We start from the raw sequence: 22,015 nt of genomic DNA, 5'->3' as shown, positions 1-22,015 counted from the left end.
AGAGAGGCTGCTCTAAACCAATGTTCCTCCAATGCCATCTTCTGCCTGACTTCACTTCTGGTGGAGTGCACCAGAAGTGATATCAGTCAGATAAAGAATGCCGAAGGTAGGCCCGACTGGGTTCATCCTGTTAAATTTATTTTAACATCATTATACAATGCTCTAATCATGTTAATTGTTCAGCCCTACTTTTTATGCAAAATATTGTATGCCCTTTTCCTTCATCTTAGAAATGAGCCTTGCAAAGGTGCTGAGGTTATTCAGACTTGCATGTCTCCGTGTAATGGGTTCAGAGGTTTACTTTTCTGTTCTAGATACAAGAACTGCAGATATTATAGAGAAAGCAAAGGTCATGAAAGCTTATGTACAGTGGCTACCATTGTCTCTGTTTGTTGTGCAAATCTTCCCCACCTTGAAGACATTACCGTTTTACCATAATTTTCTCCTTTGTTTTTTTGCAGTGTGCCCCAGTGCATGTGGTAAGCGAGCCTGCACAGACCGCAACGAGTGCTGTCACCCAGAGTGTTTGGGAAGCTGCTATGTACCCGACAATGACACAGCTTGTGTGGCCTGCCGCAACTACTTCTACAAAGGACGCTGTGTAACCAACTGTCCACCTAACACTTACAAATTTGAAGGGTGGCGGTGCGTAACCCAGGATTTCTGTTCTAAGGTTCCTGTGGGACAGGAGGAGTATGAGAAGTTTGTGATTCACAATGGGGAGTGCATGCAAGAGTGCCCTTCTGGGTTTACACGCAATGCAACCCAAAGGTGAGGTGGTAACTCGTACAGTAATTATGAATAATCTGACTGCATGAAATTTTCATCTGGATCATCAATAAATGTGGCTTTCTCCCTGCCATCTAAATCCGATACTGATCTGTTCTTGGATTCGCTCTGTAACCCTTTTGGGCATGTTAAATCTTTTTTTGTCGTCTTTGTTTCTTCTGCTGCTGACCAAGAAAGTTTAGGAGTTTCATAATCGCGTAAAGTGAAATGGTGTGGGGCCGTGTTAGTCAACTCATATGTGGAAATAAAAACATAAAGGAAAGAAAAATACCTTTTTTCTTGGACTAATTTAATGTAGTTTGATTAGCTTTCAAAGGTAAACCCTTCTTCCTCAGATCAGAAATAAGCAAATTTCTGGGCTCCTTTGGGAGGACGGGCTAAAAAATTGAATAAATAAATAATTAAAAAAAAAAATCAGTGTATATAAAGAAAACATGAAAGCATTTCAGCGGTAGCTGGAAACAGAGGTGACAAAGCAGTTTAAATTCCTTTGTAGTGGGAAAGAAAGCCAAGGTCTAAGGGCTAGATTTACTAAACTTACTCATCCTGTAACGACGATCTGTGATCGTTCCCTGACCCGATTCACTAAACTGCTTGCCCGATCAATCTCCGATCCTATCCAAACCATGCTAATTAGTAAAACCCCATGCAAAATAGCCAACTGATTGATTCACTAACAATTGCTTGGATATTTTTAATAGGGTTTTACTATCCTACAACCCGACTTCTGCAGACCTGTCAGTAACTGAGCGATTGAGTGGGGGAGTTTGCATACAAATGATTTGCATGCAAACAAGATAGTGAATCAATCGCTGTTTCAAAATCGGCTAGAGAATTGGCCAACAGCAATTGAATCGCTATCTTTAGTGAAACTGGACGTAAGAGAATATACTGAACCAGACCTGTTCTTTTTGCATTTCTTGCATGAAAAGTTAGCCCTGCTGTTTTTTGGTGTGTTTTATTTTAAGGACATAGGCCCAGAAGCACTAATCTCACCATTTGTCTGAACGATCGATTAATTGTGAATAGATTTGAACATATTTCTCCTTAGCTGTCTAATTGCACTGGATATCTCAGTAACTGCTGGTATGAAATTTAAGAATGTATAACTGCTGATATTTCCAGACTGTCCTGTTTGCATTTATCCAGTCAAGTTCTACATTCTCCTAAGCAAGGTTTGTTGACTGTTCCATCTATGAAAGCAACATGTAAGATTCATCACACCAGACATGTTATTACAAGATTTGAGACCGATGATTTGAAATTTCATAAGGTTAAGACATCTTTGCTTACGTAGGGCCTAATATTCTGCCGGCAGTGGTCAGCGTTTTGCAGACTAGCACTGGTATTAAACCTGGAAAGTCAGTTTTGGCCCGTGTCAGAGTACTGGCATTGAATTTCATAGTTTCCAGAGCCAGTTAAAGCATAGCTGCTTAAGTGTGATCTTCAGCACTTAACCAGCTATGGGTTACTTCATAAAGACAGGGCTGACTTTTATGCTGTTACCGTGGCTGGTTAAGTGCTGAATATTTAGAGGAGAGTGTGGCATAATGGTTGAGCTGCAGCATCAGCACCCTGAGGTGGTGGGTTCAAACCCCGTGCTGCTCCTTGTGACCCTGGGCAAGTCACTTAATCCTCCGCTGCCCCAGGTACATTAAATAGATTGTGAGCCCACCGGGACAGATAGGGAAAATGCTTGAGTACCTGAATGTAAACTGCTTAGACTATAAGCGATACATAAATACTAACAATAAATAAATATTGGCACTTAACTGGCCACGCACCTAATCTGCCCTTAGAATGCCCCCCACAATAGCCAATTTTCAGTTCAGGGCTAACCAGTTATTTTTAGCTGCACTAACCAGTTAAGTGCCCCTGAAAATTAGAGATAAGCTCTGACCTGGCGGTTTAATCGTCCAGAAGTTGTTTTCTGGCCAGTTAAATCACTTTGACCCCAGGATGTTTTATTATTTTAATTATGTTCTGTTTTTATGTTGGTATCGTTTTGATTGATTTTGTATATCTGTCAAATTATAGATATGCAGATTATAAATTGTTGTAAATATATAATTATTATCCTGTATTGGATCGTTTCCATTAGAGAATGACACAAAGACAAATTTGTCCTTGTCCCTGCGGGATCTCAATTTCCCATCCCATTCCCACGAGTGCTGTCCCTGCCCCGTTCCTGCAAGCTCTGTCCTCATCTGCACAACCCCCGAACACTTTAAAATCATAAGTGTCCCTGTGTCATGCTCTACATTAGAGTAAAAGAAGACAAAAGAGGCGACCTCTGATGCTCAATCTGTGTGTTCACTGTTAAGAACTGACATGCACGTGTTTCGGCCATAAGGCCTGCCTCACGGGTCTTTTGTTCTACATTGAGGAGGTTGAATCCTATATAATAAAATGCTTAGCGAGCATATGCACTCTTACCCTGTGTTCCGTGATCTGTCGGGCTGTGGTAGGTAAGAGTACGTATGCGCGCGTCTAAGGACCAGCGACAAGTAACACGCCATGACTCCCCCCCCCCCCACCAACCCTACCTGGCACACCAGTAACATGCCACAACTCCCCCCCTCCCCCCCGGCCGCCGACCCTACCCGGCACACCAGAAACTCCTGTTTATCCTCCCAGCCGATCCACCGCGAGACAAACACAAACCTCCTGGCTCCAGCAGCGTCTGAGGCACAGTAAACACACTGCTTTGCGTCCTTCTACTGGCCTAATTTTCTCTGCCGCATCCCTGATGACATCATCAGAGATGCGGCAGAGGAAATTAGACCAGTAGAAGACCACGAAGCAGCGTGTTTACTGTGCCTCGGACGCTGCTGGAGCTGGGAGGATTGTCGGCCGTCTAGCGGTGGGAGGGTCGGCTGGGAGGGTCAACGGGGGTTTATGGTGTGCCGGGTAGGGTTGGTGCAGGGGGGGGGGGTTAAATGGATACATGCTGCTCAAGGGGATGGGAGGCAGGCAGGCTGGCATTGGGGGGGGGGATTTAAATGGAAACATGCTGCTCAGGGATGGGAGTCAGGCAGGCAGGCTTGCATCGGGAGGGGGTTAAATGGAAACATGCTGCTCAGGGGGATGGGAGACAGGCAGGCTGGCATCAGGGGGTGGGGGGTTTTTAAATGGAAACATGCTGCTCAGGGGGATGGGAGGCAGGCAGGCTGGCATTGGGAGTGGGAGTGGAACAAAGACTGGAAGATAATGATGGGGACATAGGAAGGAGGCACTGGGGGCACTAAGGACAAAGAAAGGGGCACTGAGGGCACTAAGAACATAGGATGTACTGAGGGCACTAAGCAGGACAGGGGCACTGGGGGCACTAAGGACATGGGAAGGAGGCACTGGGGGCACTAAGGACATGGGAAGGAGGCACTGGGGGCACTAAGGATATAGGGAGAGCCACAGACAGAAATAATGACAGACAGACAGGCAGCGTGCAAGGAGAGAGAGACAGAGAAAAAAACCCCCAGACAGACAGACATCTACTCTAGCACCCGTTAATGTAACGGGCTTAAAGACTAGTCTTTTATATTTGTGCTATGTTAGAGTTAACACATTTGGACTTTACATGGATCAGGAAGTTATCGTCTGAGGCATGACCCTGGATTACGTCCCTCACGTAATCCAGGGTCATGCTAATGGGAGGGTTGGGTATGTGTTTATCCCTTAAGGTAACTGAAAGCCTGTGTTTTGTTTTGTCTTCTCTTGTCTGTGTATAGTATGTTCTGCAGCCCTTGTGATGGCCCATGTCCTAAAGTGTGTGAGGAAGGGGAAAAGAAGACCATAACAATTGATTCCGTCACGTCGGCTCAGATGTTGGAAGGATGCACCATTATTAAGGGCAACCTACTTATCAACATCCGCAGAGGCAGTAAGTACACGTGACATGTTCTAGTTCATAATACAGTACAAAGTTACCTTGTATTTTGCTTATACTGTAAGGTTCAATACAGGTCATATAAAGATCATTCACATGTAGAGAGAAAAAAAAAATCCCAAGATAAATGAGATTTACATGATCAGTCAAAATGCTTTTTATAAATCTTTATTCATTTTTAATCTTTCAACAAGTGTACAAATTAATATCATACATATTCTTGAAAACATCACTTGTAAATCTGTCAAGAAAAACAACAATTATATATATATATAAACCCATAACCCACCCCCCTTCCCATTATTATTAATAGTAAACACAATAAATAAGCACCCTTCCCCCTCTCTATTATTCATGGTGTATATTTCAATCAAATTACTGGTGTTTAATCATCACAAAAAGATGTCAATGGCCGTATTTTAGAAAAAGTCTTATACTTTCCATTTTGTACAGCTATTGATCTTTCCATTTTGAACATATGACATAATGAGTTCCACCAAAAGGTGAAATTAAGTTTACTACAATCCTTCCAATTGTTGGTGATATGTTGGATGCTTTTTAAAAAGTTATGCCTTCATAATTTTTCAGAGCATTCAGTAAGAACTAATCCTTCGTATTCCCGGAGGACTTGAATTTCAAATATATAAACGAGGCTGATGTAGTTTAATAAATATCTTCTTTTCATATTCCCCACCCCTTTCCATTTTGTAAATGCACTCACACATACTGTAGTAACCAGTTTTCAATATGGTGAAGAACGTTGGCTTCCCAAGACTTGGATTATTATGAAGTTTCACACCCTATTAGTCTTGCTTCTACAAGGTAACCAGGGAGGTTTACTAAGAGGTTAACCAATAAGAAGTTAGCTTGTCTGGTTATAGCACAGTTTTATTGGTTTCCATTGGGGCATGTGTTTCATTATTGATAACTGTTGAGGTACCGGTCCTGTGGTGGACAGTTTCTCCAGCCTAACTCCCTGGCCTCCAGAGGAATTAAGCCAACCCTAATTTTTGTAATTCCCCATGCATTGGTACTAGCCATCAGAAGGACGATTTGATTGGGAATGTAATGATGAAAACCATGGTAGATGTTGCATCTCAGGGTAGCATTTTAGATGGACTTCAATAAACAGATGATAAACTGTCCCTTCCCATTCTGGGGTGCACAAGTTTCCATCTGCAGCGTCAGGTAGTTGGGAGATGCTGTGCGAGAGCTTGAGCAGCAAAGATAGGCTCAGCTCGGCTAGGGGAACCAACTCCAGCGCATGCTAAGAAAGGGAGGCCAATGTCTAAGGCCGAGATCTCCAGTTTAGATTAAAATGGTGCATTTGGGCTTTATTTATTTATTCATTCAGCTTTCTCCTAGGGGAGCTCAGAATGGTTTACATGAATTTATTCAGGTACTCGAGCATTTTTCCCTGTCTGTCCCAGTGCGTTCACAATCTATCTAATGTACCTGAGGCAATGGGGGGATTAGGTGACTTGCCCAGGGTCACAAGGAGCATTGCGGGTTTGAACCCACCACCTCAGTGTGTTGAGGCTGTAGCTTTAACCACTGTGCCACACTCTCCCATGCTTTCTTGTGGATGTGTCTAGTATTCCTGATGCCCCGTCCTGTAAGTTGTCTTCACTTGCCTTCTGCCTTAGGATCAGTCTGCATTTGAGACTTCTCTCAGATAACCTGGGGGGAAAACGTTAAAAAAAAAACACTCAAGAAAGTAAAGTCTGGTCTAAGTCTCTGCTTGAGAGCAGGACATGCGAGTAACTACGAGCTCTATATAATAAGTGCTAGTTGCACATAGTTTTGATATGTGTTTTGATCAGTTCAAGTGTTATAATGTTAATTGATATGTTTGTTACAGAGCAGAACAGAATTGTAGTGTCAGGGATTTTCCCTGTTTCCCTTCTTCCAGTTATATTTATCATTACAGTGCTGCTTGATTGCTTTTGTACAAACTGAGGGGGCAGGAGCTGCGTCTTGGGAAGGAGGTGGCGTTCAAAAATGATTGACAGCATTCTGCAAGCAACTTGCTGGTTCAGATACATAACCCTAGCATTCAGGACTAATAAGAGAGATTATCGAAGCAAGAACCTAATCTTTCTATTTTTAATAATTAAAATTAGGGCTGCATTTTGATTTAAAATGTTTAATCACAATTAACCTCTTTCTTTCTTCCTTTCTTCCTTTTCATTGTCATCCTGCAGGGGTCCAATCTCTTATTCTCTCTCACTCTTTCTCTCTCTCCCTCTCTCCTTCATTCTCTCTCTCCCACCTTATGAGGTGGAATAGAGCTGCACTGCACTGAAGTCAGTTCCCCTAGCTAAGCTGAGCCTTCCTTTTGTTGCTCAAACTCTCGGAGAGCATTTCCCACTACCTGAAACTGGAGCACTTCACCAAAGAGCATTTCAAGTTAAGCGTGCAGTGTTTGAGCGCCAGCAGTAAGGTCATGCTGGCCTGCATGTACCAACTCAAGACGAGCCCAGGGGAGCCTGCTCTTTGATCCGCCTGCCCTTGAGGATATGGGAAGTTGTCTCAAAAGGGGTGGGAGGCTTAGAGGAAAAGCTTTGAAGCAAACCACAGGCAGCAAGCGTATCGCTGCCACTCTCATCGGGGGTGGGGGAGAAGGAAGAAATGCTGGGGGAGACTCTGCAGCCCAACAAATTTTATACTTGTGATTGATTATTTTTAATCATGGCATTAATCAGGATTAACGTGCAGCCTTAATTAAAAATGTAGCTGTGAAGGAATTGGCCACGCCTCTGGATTTCTTACACGGCTTCTCAAACTGTTGACTCCTTCAGGCATGTTTATTCTGTTTTGGATCTTAGCATCATCTGCACAAAAACACCTTTTTTTTTTTTTTTTTTTCCTTCCTTTTCCTAAATCCTCTGCAATATTGCCTAGAAAGGTATTGAACAGGACCCCAGGACAAATTCCTGGATCAATCCAGTTATGTTCCTTTCCTTTGACGAGATCCCATTTACTACCATATAACATAACATAATAACAATAGAACTTATATACGAATAATAATAATAATTTTATTCTTATATACCGCCATATCGAAAAAGTTATAGGCGGTTCACAACAAGGTGAGCTAATACATGAAACAAGGTGAGATAATACATGGGATACAGATAAAGTACAAATTAGAATAATGGACTTAAAAACAGATAAAGACAGAAAGCATTTACAATATAATGCAGAAAAGAAAACAGTTTAAAATTGGGGAAGCATTGTTGACAGTTTAAAAAGAACTGTTTAAATGCCAGCCAGACAGGCAATAAAATACCGGCATGGCAGGTAATACACAGAACAGATAAAATACATCAAGTTGAATATAAGGAACTTGATTGAAAAAATGAAGCAGAATGCATTAAGATACCAGCCTATCAAATAGTTGAGTTTTTAACAATTTTCTAAAATCAAGATAGGAAGAGACCTCTAACATTATTTTTCCAAGCCATGAAATGAGAGGGTTCTCTCAAGGAATAACAAATCTGATGGCAATACAATATGGAATAATCAGTTAACCTGTACCATATTTTTAAACAGAGTCTTGAGGTTTCCTCTAAAGATCTGATTAGTGATGATCAAAACAATCTGAAATAACCAGCTGTCTGTCTACCGACTTCTAATCTAGTCCACCACTGTTGGTTCTATTTCTAGGCGGCTCAGTTTATTTAGAGTCACCTATGAAGGTCAGCATAAGAACTGAGGCCTAATTTGGAATATTGTCTGGGTTTGGAAGCTGTGCCTTGAAAAAAGGATCAAGACTGAGAATAGTCAATACTGTTCAGAGTCTGCACCAGAAGCCCTGTTGCATGGAGCTTAAGCATCGAAAGTTAGGCTCGTAATTGAGCTCATACTTATACAATAAAGCCAGTTGCACATGTAAAATAATGAAATAATTGGCACTAATTTGCCTTCGTGTGCGAAACAGACAAATGTTCTTTTTTATAAACAGCGCGCCTAACTTCTCATGCACAGTGGAAGGGCATGGAAACAGAAATGTGACAACAGATAAAGACCAAATCGCCCATCTAAAGCATCCACTATCTCCTCCTCTCCATAAGAGATCCCACAAGCTTGTCCCATGCCTTCTTGAATTCAGAAACAGTCTTTGTCTCCATCACCTCTACCAAGAGACTGTTCCATGCATCTACCACCCTTTTTGTAAAATATTTCCTTAGATTACTCCTAAGCCTATCGCCTCTTAACGTTATCCTATGCCCTCTCTTTCCAGCGTTTTCCTTCATTTGAAAAAGACACCTCCTGTATATTAGTTCAACAGAGATATTTAAATGTCTCTTATCATAACCCCTCTCTTCCGTCTTTCTTTCAGAGTACACATGTTAAGCCCTTTAAGTTTGTTCCCATACGTAGAGAATGACACGGGGACAAATTTGTCCCTGTCCCCGCAGAAAATCAATTTCCCCATCCCGTCCTCACGAGTTTTGTCGCTGTCCCTGCCCCATTCCTATAAGCTCTGCCTTAACCGTACAAGCCTTGAACGCTTATGATTTTAAAGTGTTTGAGGCTTGCAGGAATGGGGCAGGGACAGGAAAAGAACTCACTGGGACGGGAAAATAAGTTCCCACGGGGACGGGGAAAAATCTGTCTTTCTCTACCCATACGCTTTATGACGAGGACCACTAACCAGTTTTGTAGCAGCCTTCTGGACCAACTTCATCCAGTTTATATCTTTTTTGAAGGTTCAATCTCCAGTTTAACCTGTTGTGTTGAAATGGGGATTGAAATGTCCCATGCAAAGGTGGTTATTGAAAGAGAAGGAAGAGCCTGCTAGTCCAGACACAATAAATGTACTGTAATTTTATGGGGACAAGTCGGTGATACATCATAAAGAATAAATCCTGGTTATGAAGTGGGAGGGTGGAGTTTTACTTCACTAAAATTTGGGAAGACACCGAGCAGGATAACTGTCTTGCTTTAAGGGCATTTGGCAGACTGAGTTTCATTTCAAGCTTGGCATCTTTCCTAGCAGTTAAGGCTTGGGCTGGAGTAAGTGAACGCAGCTTACCTCTGTGTCAGCGTGCTGAGGAAGATTGCATTATGCATGCATCCAAATCTACAACTGTGCACAAGTCTTATGTGTGCTTTGCCAAAACGAGGTCTGTTGAAAGCTCTTAGCTTGTTCTTGGCTTTGACAGGACCTATTCTTGGAAGTTGTGGAACATCACTACATAAGTTATGAATGGGTCTTAGCTGTATCTCATTCTGTGCCTTACCTGTCTTGCTGATGCATGTCTTAGACTGAAGCAAATGAGCACATTCACTTTTTATTTTCCATCTCTGTTTGTTGCTGGTTTCCGCTGTCCGTGCCCATCCAAGTGTTAAGATGATGCATCTGAAGACACTTTTCATCGCAAGCTGTACACATGGCAAAGTCCATTTGTTAAGTAGGCCCAAATTGAGTAGCAGAGCTCCTGTGCATGGTGATTATGTCATAGCTGATGAAAAATGGCTGACAAATTAGACTAGCTGGAATCTTCTTTTTTCTACATTAGATGTAGAAAATTTAGGTGCCTGGTGAGTACATATCTATGTGCTGTTTTGACAAGGTTATTCGGCTCAAGAACAAACCGGGACCAAGATGAACAGTTGCCAGTTGAGGCCCGTGTGAAGCTTAAGTTGGGTTGTTTTTGTTTTAAGGTGCTACCAGGTCTTGTACCTAATTATTTAAGAACATAAGAATTGCCATCTCCGGATCAGACCCTGGGTCCATCAAGTCCGGTGATTCGCACACGCGGAGGCCCCGCCAAGTGTACCCTGGCATAGTTTTAGTCCCCATATCACTGTATGCTTCTCAAGGGAGATGTGCATCTAATTTACCCTTACCCGTATCACTCTATGCCACTCTTAAGGAGATGTGCATCTAGTTTACCCTTAAATCCTAGAACAGTGGATTCTGCAATTACTTCCTCTGGGAGAGCATTCCAGGTGTCCATCACTCGCTGCGTGAAACAGAACTTCCTGATATTTGTCCTGGACCTGTCCCCCCTCAGCTTCAGTCTATGTCCTCTTGTCCATGTCACACTGGACATTGCAAATAACTGCTTTCCCTGCTCCATTTTGTCGAAATCCTTTCAATATTTTGAAAGTCTCGATCAGATCCCCTCGCAGTCTCCTCTTCTCAAGGGAGAACAACCCCAGTCTCCTAAGTCGTTCCTCGTAGTCCAGGTTCTCCATACCTTTCACTAGCTTCGTTGACTTATTTACATTTGCAAGGTCAAAATATTTTAGACACTTGCATACTTTATTCACTTTTCCATCCATCAAAGGCTGTAAATTTAAAAGATATCATCAACGTCTCCTATCAAGCAGCAACCTGGGACAGGGATTTGAATTGTTTAATCATGACCTCTTATCAACAATTTAGGTGACATCGAAAAAGATATCTGTTTGTTAGATACTTCGGGTAACTGACATATTCCATCTATTGTATCCACTTTTTTCTTTTGTAAATCGCATAGAACTTAACGGCATTGCAGTATAAAAGTGAGTTTTTATGTTATGCTATAACGACCACCACTTAGTCACTGAAAACTATGCCTTGTTTTGAAGGATTGCCTATTCAAATGCTTTGAATCGGCATATGCCTTTTACCTTGCTGTCTATGCCAATGCACAAAGCTTGGTTCATTGAAGGAGTAGCATCGTGGTTAGAGCAAGTGAACTGGGTTTGACTTCCACTGCAGCTGCCTGTGACTCTGGGCAGCCCAACTAAGTTCCTGCATATAATATGTAAAGCACTTTGATTATAAAATAGAAAGGCAGTATATCAAGTCCCATCTCCTTTCTCAGTTTGTAATAAAACATTACAATTCTAACTGTTATAAACAGCGGGGGCAGTTTTTTTTTTTTAGTCTTAATGTACCATGATGCATCTATGCAGCTTACATAAAATCAACATTACACATCCATCAACCTACTTGACCACTATGGTCTTCAAAGTCTAACCTCCTTGATAAACCCTCCACTCAAAAAATCAATTTTGAGGAATGTAAGAACTCTTATCTTTTATATTAGAGGGCCTCAATGGTGGAACATGCTCCCAGAACAAATTTGATTGATAACCAACCTTAAGACATTTAAAGTCTTACTGAAACCCCCCCCCCCCCCACATATCTGTTCAAAGATATTTATCCCATCTGCTGAAGATGTGTACTGCCCAAGGCCTATGCTCCATGCTGCCGGATCAGCAAGCAAATAGCAGCTTCCCATGCATGCTGAATTCAACATGAGCTTGAGAAAACCCAAAAATCTCTGGAGTGACGATGTTCCTAAATGGACTTTATTTGAAAGTGTCAAAGTTCCAAAGGTACACTGAAATCATCCACATAAGAGCCTTAAAGGACCTAGTCCGCTAGGGATACAGGACCCAACACGGTCCGCATTTCGACAAAAAGTCTTCTTCAGGGGTCCCTGGGGGTCCTAGAAAGGTGAGTACGTGGGAAACAATTGTGTGGTGAGCCGGAAGTGAGACACTGCTTGCATTTGCAATGGAAAGGGGTTCCTAAATGGACTTTATTTGAAAGTGTCAAAGTTCCAAAGGTACACTGAAATCATCCACATAAAATAATTCCATCCACATAAAAATAAATCATCCACATAAAAGCCTTAAAGGACCTAGTCCGCTAGGGATACAGGACCCAACACGGTCCGCATTTCGACAAAAAGTCTTCTTCAGGGGTCCCTGGGGGTCCTAGAAAGGTGAGTACGTGGGAAACAATTGTGTGGTGAGCCGGAAGTGAGACACTGCTTGCATTTGCATTTCCATTGCAAATGTATATTTTAGTTAGTGTAATTTCTAATTCTAACCTCATTGGACTATTGTGACATCATCTATTTAGGATCCTATAAAAAAATACATTAAGAAAATGCAAATTGTTCAGAATATGGCGGTGCATTGAAAAAGTCAAAACATATAACGCCTTATTATCAGAAGTTACATTGGCTTCTGATAGAGTCAGGAATAATTTTAAAATTTGCTTGATTGTGTGTTAAAACATTATTCGGCCTCATTCCTGGCTATTTTATTTATCATTTTGAATTTTCAGAAACTTGACCTCTTATACAAAGCTGCGCTAGCGGCTGTGCTAACAGCCCTGAAGCCCATAGAGATTTAAAAGGCTTCGGGGCTGTTGCCGCGCGACAGCTGCTAGCGCGGCTTTGTAAAGAGGCCGTAGATGTTCTATACACAGATGCTCTTTGTTCTCTTTCCTTTCGATCAAGGGTTGCCTATCGAAAAGGTTTTTAGAAAAAAAAACACTTTCATTTCAGGCAGGGAAATGGATTAAGTGTTTTGATGATTTGCTAATTATTTCTTCATCTTATCAGACTTTTAGAAAATTGTTGGAAACTTATCTTTTTGATAAATATGTATAATTGTACTCTTTAGTTTTTTTTAAATGTATGATTCTCTCATGTAATATTGCTGTGTATTTTGCAGTTTTTTCTTATTGTAAACCGCACTGAACTGTGAGGTATTGCAGTATAAAAATAAAATTGTTATTAAAACCTGCCTCTATTGGATTAATTTGGAATTAGTTTTGTTTTGGGGGGATGTAATTTAGGTATGGGTGGTAATCTTTTGTTGTGTTTGCTATTTCTCTGTTTTATTGTTTGCATGTATTGTGATAAAATAATAAGAGACATCATTTAAAAAAAACACACTTAATTTTTTTCTCTTTTTTTTTTTTTTTGTTGTAGACAACATTGCCACAGAACTGAAGAACTTTATGGGCCTGATAGAGACAGTGACCGGTTACGTGAAAATCCGTCATTCACATGCTCTGGTTTCGCTGTCCTTCCTAAAGAACTTGCGTTTCATCTTGGGAGAAGAGCAGCTGGAAGGGTTAGTGTCCACAGTGGGGGCAGGGACCCAGGCACAATGGGAAGTTGTTGCAGCCTCATAAGCCATGTCACCATCCAGTGTCTTTCCTCCCGATTTGGTCTGTTCCTTATCATGTTGCATGAAAACCCAGTGAATCTCCTCAGTCTTATAGCAATCAATAATTTGCCTTGGATGTCAAGCTGAGTATGCATAGAAGGGTGTAATGAACAGTGTTTTCATTTTGTTAAATGTGGTGGTATTTCCATTATTGGCAGAAGCTTTAGATACTGTTGCTCCTGTGGGAAAAGAAGTCATCCCTAATTAGCATACAAAAAGACTAACTGCCTCTTTTACAAAGCCGCGCAACAACGGCCCCAAAGTCCTTTAAATCTCTATGGGCTTCGGGGCCATTAGCGCAGCACAGCCACTAGCGTGGCTTTCTAAAAGAGGCCGTAATTTGAGGTATGTCTGTCTCTTTAACCTGTTAATTCCTAGGGTAGCGGTTTTCAAAACCTAGGGGGGGGGGGGGGTTTCCCCACTCAATTGGGCTTTCAGGATATTCCTAATGAATATGCATGAGACAGATTTGTGTTCCTGTCACCTCCATTATGGACTAGATTCAGTGAATAGTACCCAAATTTGTGTACCAAAAAAAATGAGTGCTATTTTACAAAAGGTGCTACAACTTGGGCACTTTTTTTTTTTTATAGCATGTTGATCTAGGATCTGCACCCATTTTTGTCATGAGAAATTTAGGCGAGAATCCCCCCAATTCTATAATACCGCACACATTTTTAGCGAATGCCCCTGACTTGCCCCCAGCCATGCTCTTTTCATTTACACGCAAAATAAAATTTGGGTACACATCTTTATAGAATAGCACATTAGAAGATGCGTGCGCAAATCCATATGGTTACTAGTTTACACCAATAATTGATGGTGCCCAATTCCTGGCACCAATTGACTCATTATTCAGTTGAATCACACATGCAAATTGGGCGCTTCTTTAAATTTGCATGGGTAAGTTTGAGTGCCATTTATAGAATCCGGGTTATATGCAGATCTCTTTCATGCATATTCATTCATTCATTCATGCATATAACATCAAACTAAGGACCTATTAATTCATTTAATTACATATCTTTGATTATAATGTAACTGCCACATTTGGATGGAAATGCAATAAGGATCATATGATATATTTTGGAGTTATGGAACTTACATGACTATAATTGATCTCAAGATAAGGACAGATGCTGTTCGTTTTAGACCCCGCTTGGACGGGTGATGCACATAAACCTTTTGCATTGATAAAGATTTATGGGGAGGGCTTTGGTATATATGTTGGATGAATGAGTGAGTTGTATGTCTGTGTTTATTTATTGAGCATAGTTATATTTATGTGAATGGTATTGTTATGAGTAGTATTACATTATAATAGTAACATAGTAGATGACGGCAGATAAAGACCCAAATGGTCCATCCAGTCTGCCCAACCTGATTCAATTTAAATTTTTTTTTTTTTTAATATTTTCTTCTTAGCTATTTCTGGGCAAGAATCCAAAGCTTTACCCGGTACTGTGCTTGGGTTCCAACTGCCGAAATCTCTGTTAAGACTTACTCCAGCCCATCTACACCCTCCCAGCCATTGAAGCCCTCCCCTGCCCATCCTCCACCAAACGGCCAAGTCCACCAGTAACTGGCCTAGTTCAATATTTAATATTATTTTCTGATTCTAAATCTTATGTAAAGATCTAAAGATATGTAATTAAATGAATTAATAGTTCCTTAGTTTGATGTTATATTAGTAATTTATTGGGGCTATCAAGAGCTGGTTTTTGTTTGATATATATTCATTAAGGATATCCTGAAAACCTTGACTGGCTGGCAGTCCAGTTGAGGTGTTAGACATAGCTGTTTATTTGTCTACCTTATTCATTCATTTATTCAATCATGTATTTAGTCTGCTTTACTAGTCACACCCTGAACGGGTTACAGAAGTTACATAATATAAATAAATGAGAGTACAAAAGAAATAATATATAAAATCATATAATATCAGTCCCTTCCCAGAAAACAAACCAGAGCTGTACCCATGTAAGTCCAAAGAAATGAGCAATCTACCTAAAGACTAAACAAAAATGTTTTTAATACTTCCACAAAATTCTAAAATATCGGTATTCTTTTTCTTTTTTAATCTTTATTAATTTTCAAAACAAATACAAAGTGCCATAAATTATAAATACATTAATAACAAAATAAGCACTTAAATTCCATCAATAACAATGCAGATAATAAATATCCCTCCCCCTCCCATCTAACAATTTAATCAAGAAATGAACCTGAAATATTTCCCCCCCCCCCCGTCCTGGATAGGTATAAAAATAAACAAAAAATTTAAACAAAGACAATTATGTTGAATTAACAAAGGATGTCAACAGGCCCCAAACCAATTTAAATAATTTGCTATTCCCTAACATATCTGCATTCATCTTTTCATACTTGTACCTAAACATAAACTGGCCCACCAAAACGGAAAGTTGAGGCGGTCGCAATTTTTCCAATTGCGGGTTATCATTTGCATACCTATCCCTATCATAATCAGGAAAAGCCTAAGTATTCCTAATATATGAAGATTTTTGGTTTTATTTAGTCTTGCTGTACTGCATTTTGCTAGCTCGCAGATCAAAGCAGTTTACGTTTTAATAACTAAGAGAGAGAAAGGAATTACAATAACCAGATAGGAAAGAAAACCATTCACACGAGATCTAGGGGCACATTCAAGCCTAAAAGAATTAACAGAGGAAGGAGAAAACAGCACTTGTTTTGCGAATGCAAGGAACGGCTGGGTACATAAACAAGCAATTTCTTCAACAAATATTTTGGCTGCTGTCCTGAATGGTTGCCTTTAAGCATCAAAATAGGCTCTTTGGTGCAGCGCAGTCTGAGCTGTGACTTTCGTGGCTAGGGTCCACTGAGCTCCCAGAGCTGTCCAGGAACATTATCTGGTGTGACAGGAAGGGATAAGGAAAACAAAATCCCTCTCAATAAAAACAAAGCTTCCCACTTAGGCTCACGGGCATATTTTTACATATGTTGTAGCCTGCTGGAATGTATTTTTTTTTGAGACCGTACCCTTTTTATTCATAGAATTGCATGTATGCATATGTATATATACTTTTTTTCTTCCATTCTGTTCTATCCCTTTGCTTTTTTTTTTTTTTTTTTTTTTTTAGAATATGGAGTTCCTTTCTATTTTAATTGTAATTTCGTAAACCACTCTTGTTGCCTAAAGAAGGGTGGTCTATTAAATAAAATTAAACCATAAACCACTACCTGTTTGTGCAAAGTCAGGGTTTGCTTCCCCCTCCCCCTCCCCCCGTTTCATTTTTAAGTGATGCCCAATGTTTTTGTAAGACCGAATGTGGTCCCTCAGACTGTTGCCTATGTGCAGTCCTTGATCTTATTACAAAGTGTTTACTAAGAGAATAAAGCATTGTTTAGGTATCGGGGAAAGAAGCTTCCTTCCCCAACAGATTTGTTTTTTGACTAAAGAAAGGTTTGGGAAAGGGAGGTAGGGAGATCATGGGAAAAGGTCATATGGTACCACTTTATCTGCCCCGTCTTGGATAAAGTTACAAAATGAAGAATTTCTTCACAACCTCCCTTTTTTTTCTCAGACAGTCTTGATCATTTTAAAATTTTTTAAATTCCATCCTCTAATGCCAGCTAAAGTTAAGACAGTTCTACCATTTGTAGCATTCTCGTGGGAAGGTCAGTTAGTTCACAGTCCAGCCCCACCCCCACCCCCTTCCCCGCTGTAATGGCCTGGCAGAGGCATGCTACATATAAATCTAGCAAAAGCGTTTCAAATTACGTGTGGCCGGACATGATTTTACAAGGGCTTCTTAAGCCCAGGGGCAGGCTCTGGAGCTATGGGGGTGGGGGGAATTTTAGTCACACTGTGTGTTCTGGTTTAGCCGAGACCTATTTTGTGACATTTTCTGGCCTTGAACTGATGGAATGGGAAGTCCTATGTCTTCTTGCCTATGGCTTGTGTTCCACTCTTTTTATTAAAGTAGTGTGTGTCAGAGGCCCTCTGCAACAATTCTTAGTTGATCTACAACCCAGGATATGCTAGAAGTGAAGAATAAATGTTAATTTTTATTTATTGCTAAGTGAATGGTTCCAATAGGGTCTACCAGGACAAGGGAAGCCAGTTGGGAACACACTTCCAGGCACATATCTGAAAATTTAGTCTGTTTAAATTAATTTGCATGGACGTTTTTTAAACTACTGGTAGGTCCTATTTGATGGGATGGTTCCATAGAAGTGCTTTTGAAACCTGAATGATGTGCAGCCTGAATAGTCATGTGTGTCTTACCACTTAAAGAAGAAAATATTGTATAACTTTCTCCCCAGATCCAAAATTGGGCAGCTGGTGAGATAGAATGTGACTCAAATTGAAAAGGGATAGACAAAATCCTCATTTATAATTAAAGCAAAAGATGTGTACACATGCACCTTAAAATATGGCATGCTCATGTGAGACAACGGCCTTCATTTTCTAAGGCTACTTATATTTCATGCGAATTTACATTTAGAAGAGTGGGTCAGGGTGGATTCTGTTGCAGTTCATATTCTGGGCAGGAATTTTGATGGATATGGAATGCCTAACGTGACCATACATCCCATTTTGAACGGGACCATCCTGTTTTTAGGTACCCTATCCCGTTGTCCCCAAGCACAGCTTCAGGACACCGAAATGTCCCGTTTTCAGAAAGAGAGCAACTAGAGTCTAGTTGCTCTCTTTCAGAAAATGGGACATTTTGGCGTCCCAAAGCTGTGCTTGAGGACCACGTGCAGGGGTGCCCAAAAGGAGCCCAGGATTTCTCCCTGCTGGCGCAAGCGGCTGACTGTGAGGGCCGAGAGAGAATGCGGGAAGGGGGGGGGGGGGCGGGGAGAGAGAGAGAAAGAAAGAAAGGGGGGGGGCAGGGATAGAGAAAGAAAGAAAGGGGAGGCAGGGAGATAGAAAGAAAGAAAGACAGAAAGAAAGGGGAGGTAAGGAGAGAGAAAGAAAGACAGAAAAAAAGAAAGGGAAGGCAGAGAGAAAGAAAGACAAAGAAAGGGGAGGCAGGGAGAGACAGAGAAAGAAAGGGGAGGCAGAGAGAGACAAAGAAAGAACAGATGCACAGTCAGAAGGAAGTACAACCAGAGACTCGCCAGACAACAAAAAGATAGGGAAAAATGATTTTATTTTCAATTTAGTGATCAAAATGTGGCAGTTTTGAGAATTTATATCTGCTGTCTATATTTTGCACTATATTTGTCTGTTTTTCTATAATTGTTACTGAGGTGAAATTGCATATTTTAAAGTCATCTGTCTTGACCTCTTTGAAACCCAAAACCCCCCCCCGAATATAAATTATAATTAACATTTTCTCTGCATACAGTGTGGTTTGTGGTGGTGTTTTGTTTTGTTTTTTTAAATTTATGGTTACCATTATGAATTAATAAGATATTGTGTGTGGGCGAGGCTGGAGCAGGACTGAAAATTAGTAGATGTCCCGTTTTGAGGAAAAAAATAAATGGTCACATTAGGCATGCCCCTTCTCACCACTAATTGATACCCACCTCTGGAGGTACATAAGAACATAAGAATTGCCGCTGCTGGGTCAGACTGGTGGTCCATTGTGCCCAGCAGTCCGCTCACACGGCGGCCCTCTAGTCAAAGACTAGCGCCCTAACTGAGGCTAGCTCTACCTGTGTACGTTCTGATTCATTTTATTCAGAAATAAAGGCAATGATGGTGGCCTAGAAGGGCTGATGGCATCAATTGCAGGGCAGGTGAGGGTGTGGGCTAATTTGAGGTGAACACTTATCTCACACCAGTGACAGACAAGAAATTGCAGTAGGAAGGAATTTCCAATCTCCCCATTTGCATGTTCCACTTGTTTCTCCTCTGCCACTAATACTGTAATAGGAGCAAGTGTTTCTGGCAGCACCCATATCACATGGTGCCTTGGGCAACCACCCTGTCCCTTTGCCCTGGATCTGGCCTGAATAAAGTTATCTTCTTCACCCTCTCTCCCCTCCTCCCCCCAAAAATATATATGGTTAAGGAAATACCTTTTTTTTTTTTTTTTTTACAGAAAGGATGGTAGATACATGGAATAGTCTCCCAGTAGATATGGTGGAGACAAAGACTAGGTCAATTCAAGAAAGTGTGGGACAGGCACATGGGATCTCTTAGGAAGAAAAGGAGATTGTGGATGCTGCAGATGGGTAGACTTGGTGGGCTTTTTGGCCATTATCTGCCATCATGCTTCTATAACCATAAAGCTCCATGACCTCACAATGCAGGTATAAAGAGCCTTAGCCTATAGGGAGAGGAGGAGATAGTTTATGCTGCGGATGGACAGATTGGATGGGCCATTTGGCGTTTATTTGCCATTATGTTTCTTAAACAGAAATGAAAAAAAAATTGGATAATCAACTCGCCAAAATTGTTTTTTTAAACACTAAAGACTTTCATTGAAAGTTTCTCAGTTTAATACAGGTTGGAACTGTGTAGAATTTTCAGCATTAACAGAAGTTTAATCTATTGCAAAACCCTGCAGCAAATATGTCCTTTGCTAAAGTGTGGTAAAGTTCTTGCTCTTACTGCACACACCCTTAAGTAGAAAGGCATGCCCTATGTTAGTGGTTCTTAAATCTGTCCTGGGCGGGGACCCCCAGTCAGTTAGGTTTTCAAGATATCCCTAATGAATATGCATGAGGAAGATTTGCATGCATGCCATCTCTATTATATGCAAATTTTTCTCATGCATTTGTCTCCCTCCCTATTCGTGATTTCGATTATCCGTGTTTTTTTTCCCCAGGCCCCCCCCACCTGAGAAAAACGGTCCCGGGACTTGGAGGGAGGCGGCGGGGGGGGGGGGGGGAGGGGGAAGGTGCGAAGGCGGAGGGAGGCGATCGGAGGGGGGGGGGCGATCAGAGCATGGACCTTACCTGGTGGTCTAACAGTGATGCAGGGCAGGAGCGATCTTCCTCGTGAGACCACAGGAACTCAGCAGCACGGCTCTGCACGGAGCAGGAGTGTGGGAAGATCGCTCCTGCCCCATGTCATCGCTAGACCACCAGGTAAGGGGTAAGGTCCGGGGGTTGGTCAGAGCTGACCAAAAATTATTCGCGATTTTTCCCTATTCGCGGGCCGGCTCTGCCCCTAACCCCCGCGAATAGGGAGGGAGAAGTGTAGTGTGTGCTGTCACACCAATGTGAGAAGTTACTGTGCTCATACACTAACAGAGTGCACTAACTTGCACATTAACTGCTTAGTGTACTTCCGTGAAAGGACCCCATTATCCTTTTCATTCTCCTGGCAAGCCGGCTTCCTACCTTTTCAAACACTGTATTTGCATGCATAAGTTCACTGCACGTAAAGAGGCTAAAATACCGGTGACCTGGCTTTGAGAAATGATCACCACGTGTTAAAGCAGTTGGCAGTATGTTTGTCTCGTTGCTCGGGTTCTGAACTCCAAAAACAAACCGATGCACTCTGAAAGTGTGCTGATGGTCTGACTCATCCTCCTTCCCTTTGGCAGAGCACGCTATTAAATTCATTGAATGGTTGTTTTTTTTTTAATATTATTTTATTTTTGGCTGCTTAGATGCAGGAAGGCAGAGCACTGGCACCCAGTAAGCTTGGGGAGATGTCAAGAACATGGCATTACTCTTTAATTAGCTGCTGTTTAAGTATTTACAACAGGTAGATATGTACAGGGTTGATCCGTTGCTGGGCAATAAGAGCTTTGCAAAAAACACACAGTGGGTGCTGGAGGTGCCTGGGCATCCCTAGTATTTTATGTTGTACTTTATTAAATTTATAGAAGAAAGCTTCATGCCATTGAGCAGCAGGGGAAAGCAGGAAGGAGCTGCTTTTGTATCTCAGCTACTATTCCCTCCCTTCCTATTGGCTAGCTTGTGTGATCAATTGGTTGCTGGAGGAAGAGGGAGGTGCTGCAGGCTATTGACTGGCTGTGTCAGACTGATGGGCTGTAAGGGGAGTTGGGAGCAGCTGTAACCTAGAGATAGAGGTACTTCCTACCTACAACTGCCAATGGGGAGGGAGAAAGCAACAGATATTGAAAATGGAAAAAAAAAAAAGACTAGTCGTCTTAGGGTTACCAACATCTGGGGGAACCCAGATATATAAGAACATAAGAATTGCCGCTGCTGGGTCAGACCAGTGGTCCATCATGCCCAGCAGTTCGCTCACGCGGCAGCTCTCTGGTCATAGACCAGCACCCTAACCGAGACTAGCCCTAACAGCGCATGTTCTTGTTCAGCAGGAACTTGTCTAACTTTGTCTTGAATCTCTGGAGGGTGTTTTCCCCTATAACAGCCTCCGGAAAAGCGTTCCAGCTTTCTACCACTCTCTGTCCAGGCTTTCAGACGGATTTTCCAAAACCCGGAGAGCTCCGG

The 22,015-nt window shown here is 41.6% G+C and overlaps 1 protein-coding gene across 1 annotated transcript in view; it reads left to right on the top strand.

The window, feature by feature from the left end:
• Positions 1–22,015, top strand: part of IGF1R (insulin like growth factor 1 receptor) — a 384,398-nt gene that overhangs the window by 280,068 nt on the left and 82,315 nt on the right. Inside the window, exons 3-5 of the mRNA XM_033920005.1 lie at positions 462–771; positions 4,518–4,669; positions 13,408–13,552. Of these exons, the coding sequence (XP_033775896.1) occupies positions 462–771; positions 4,518–4,669; positions 13,408–13,552 (607 nt within the window). The remainder of the gene's footprint in view (positions 1–461; positions 772–4,517; positions 4,670–13,407; positions 13,553–22,015) is intronic.

This window comes from Geotrypetes seraphini, chromosome 14 (assembly GCF_902459505.1).
Source record: "Geotrypetes seraphini chromosome 14, aGeoSer1.1, whole genome shotgun sequence".
Taxonomy (NCBI): domain Eukaryota; kingdom Metazoa; phylum Chordata; class Amphibia; order Gymnophiona; family Dermophiidae; genus Geotrypetes; species Geotrypetes seraphini.
The sequence above is the reverse complement of the archived record's forward strand: the minus strand, read 5'-3'. Positions and strand labels throughout refer to the sequence as shown.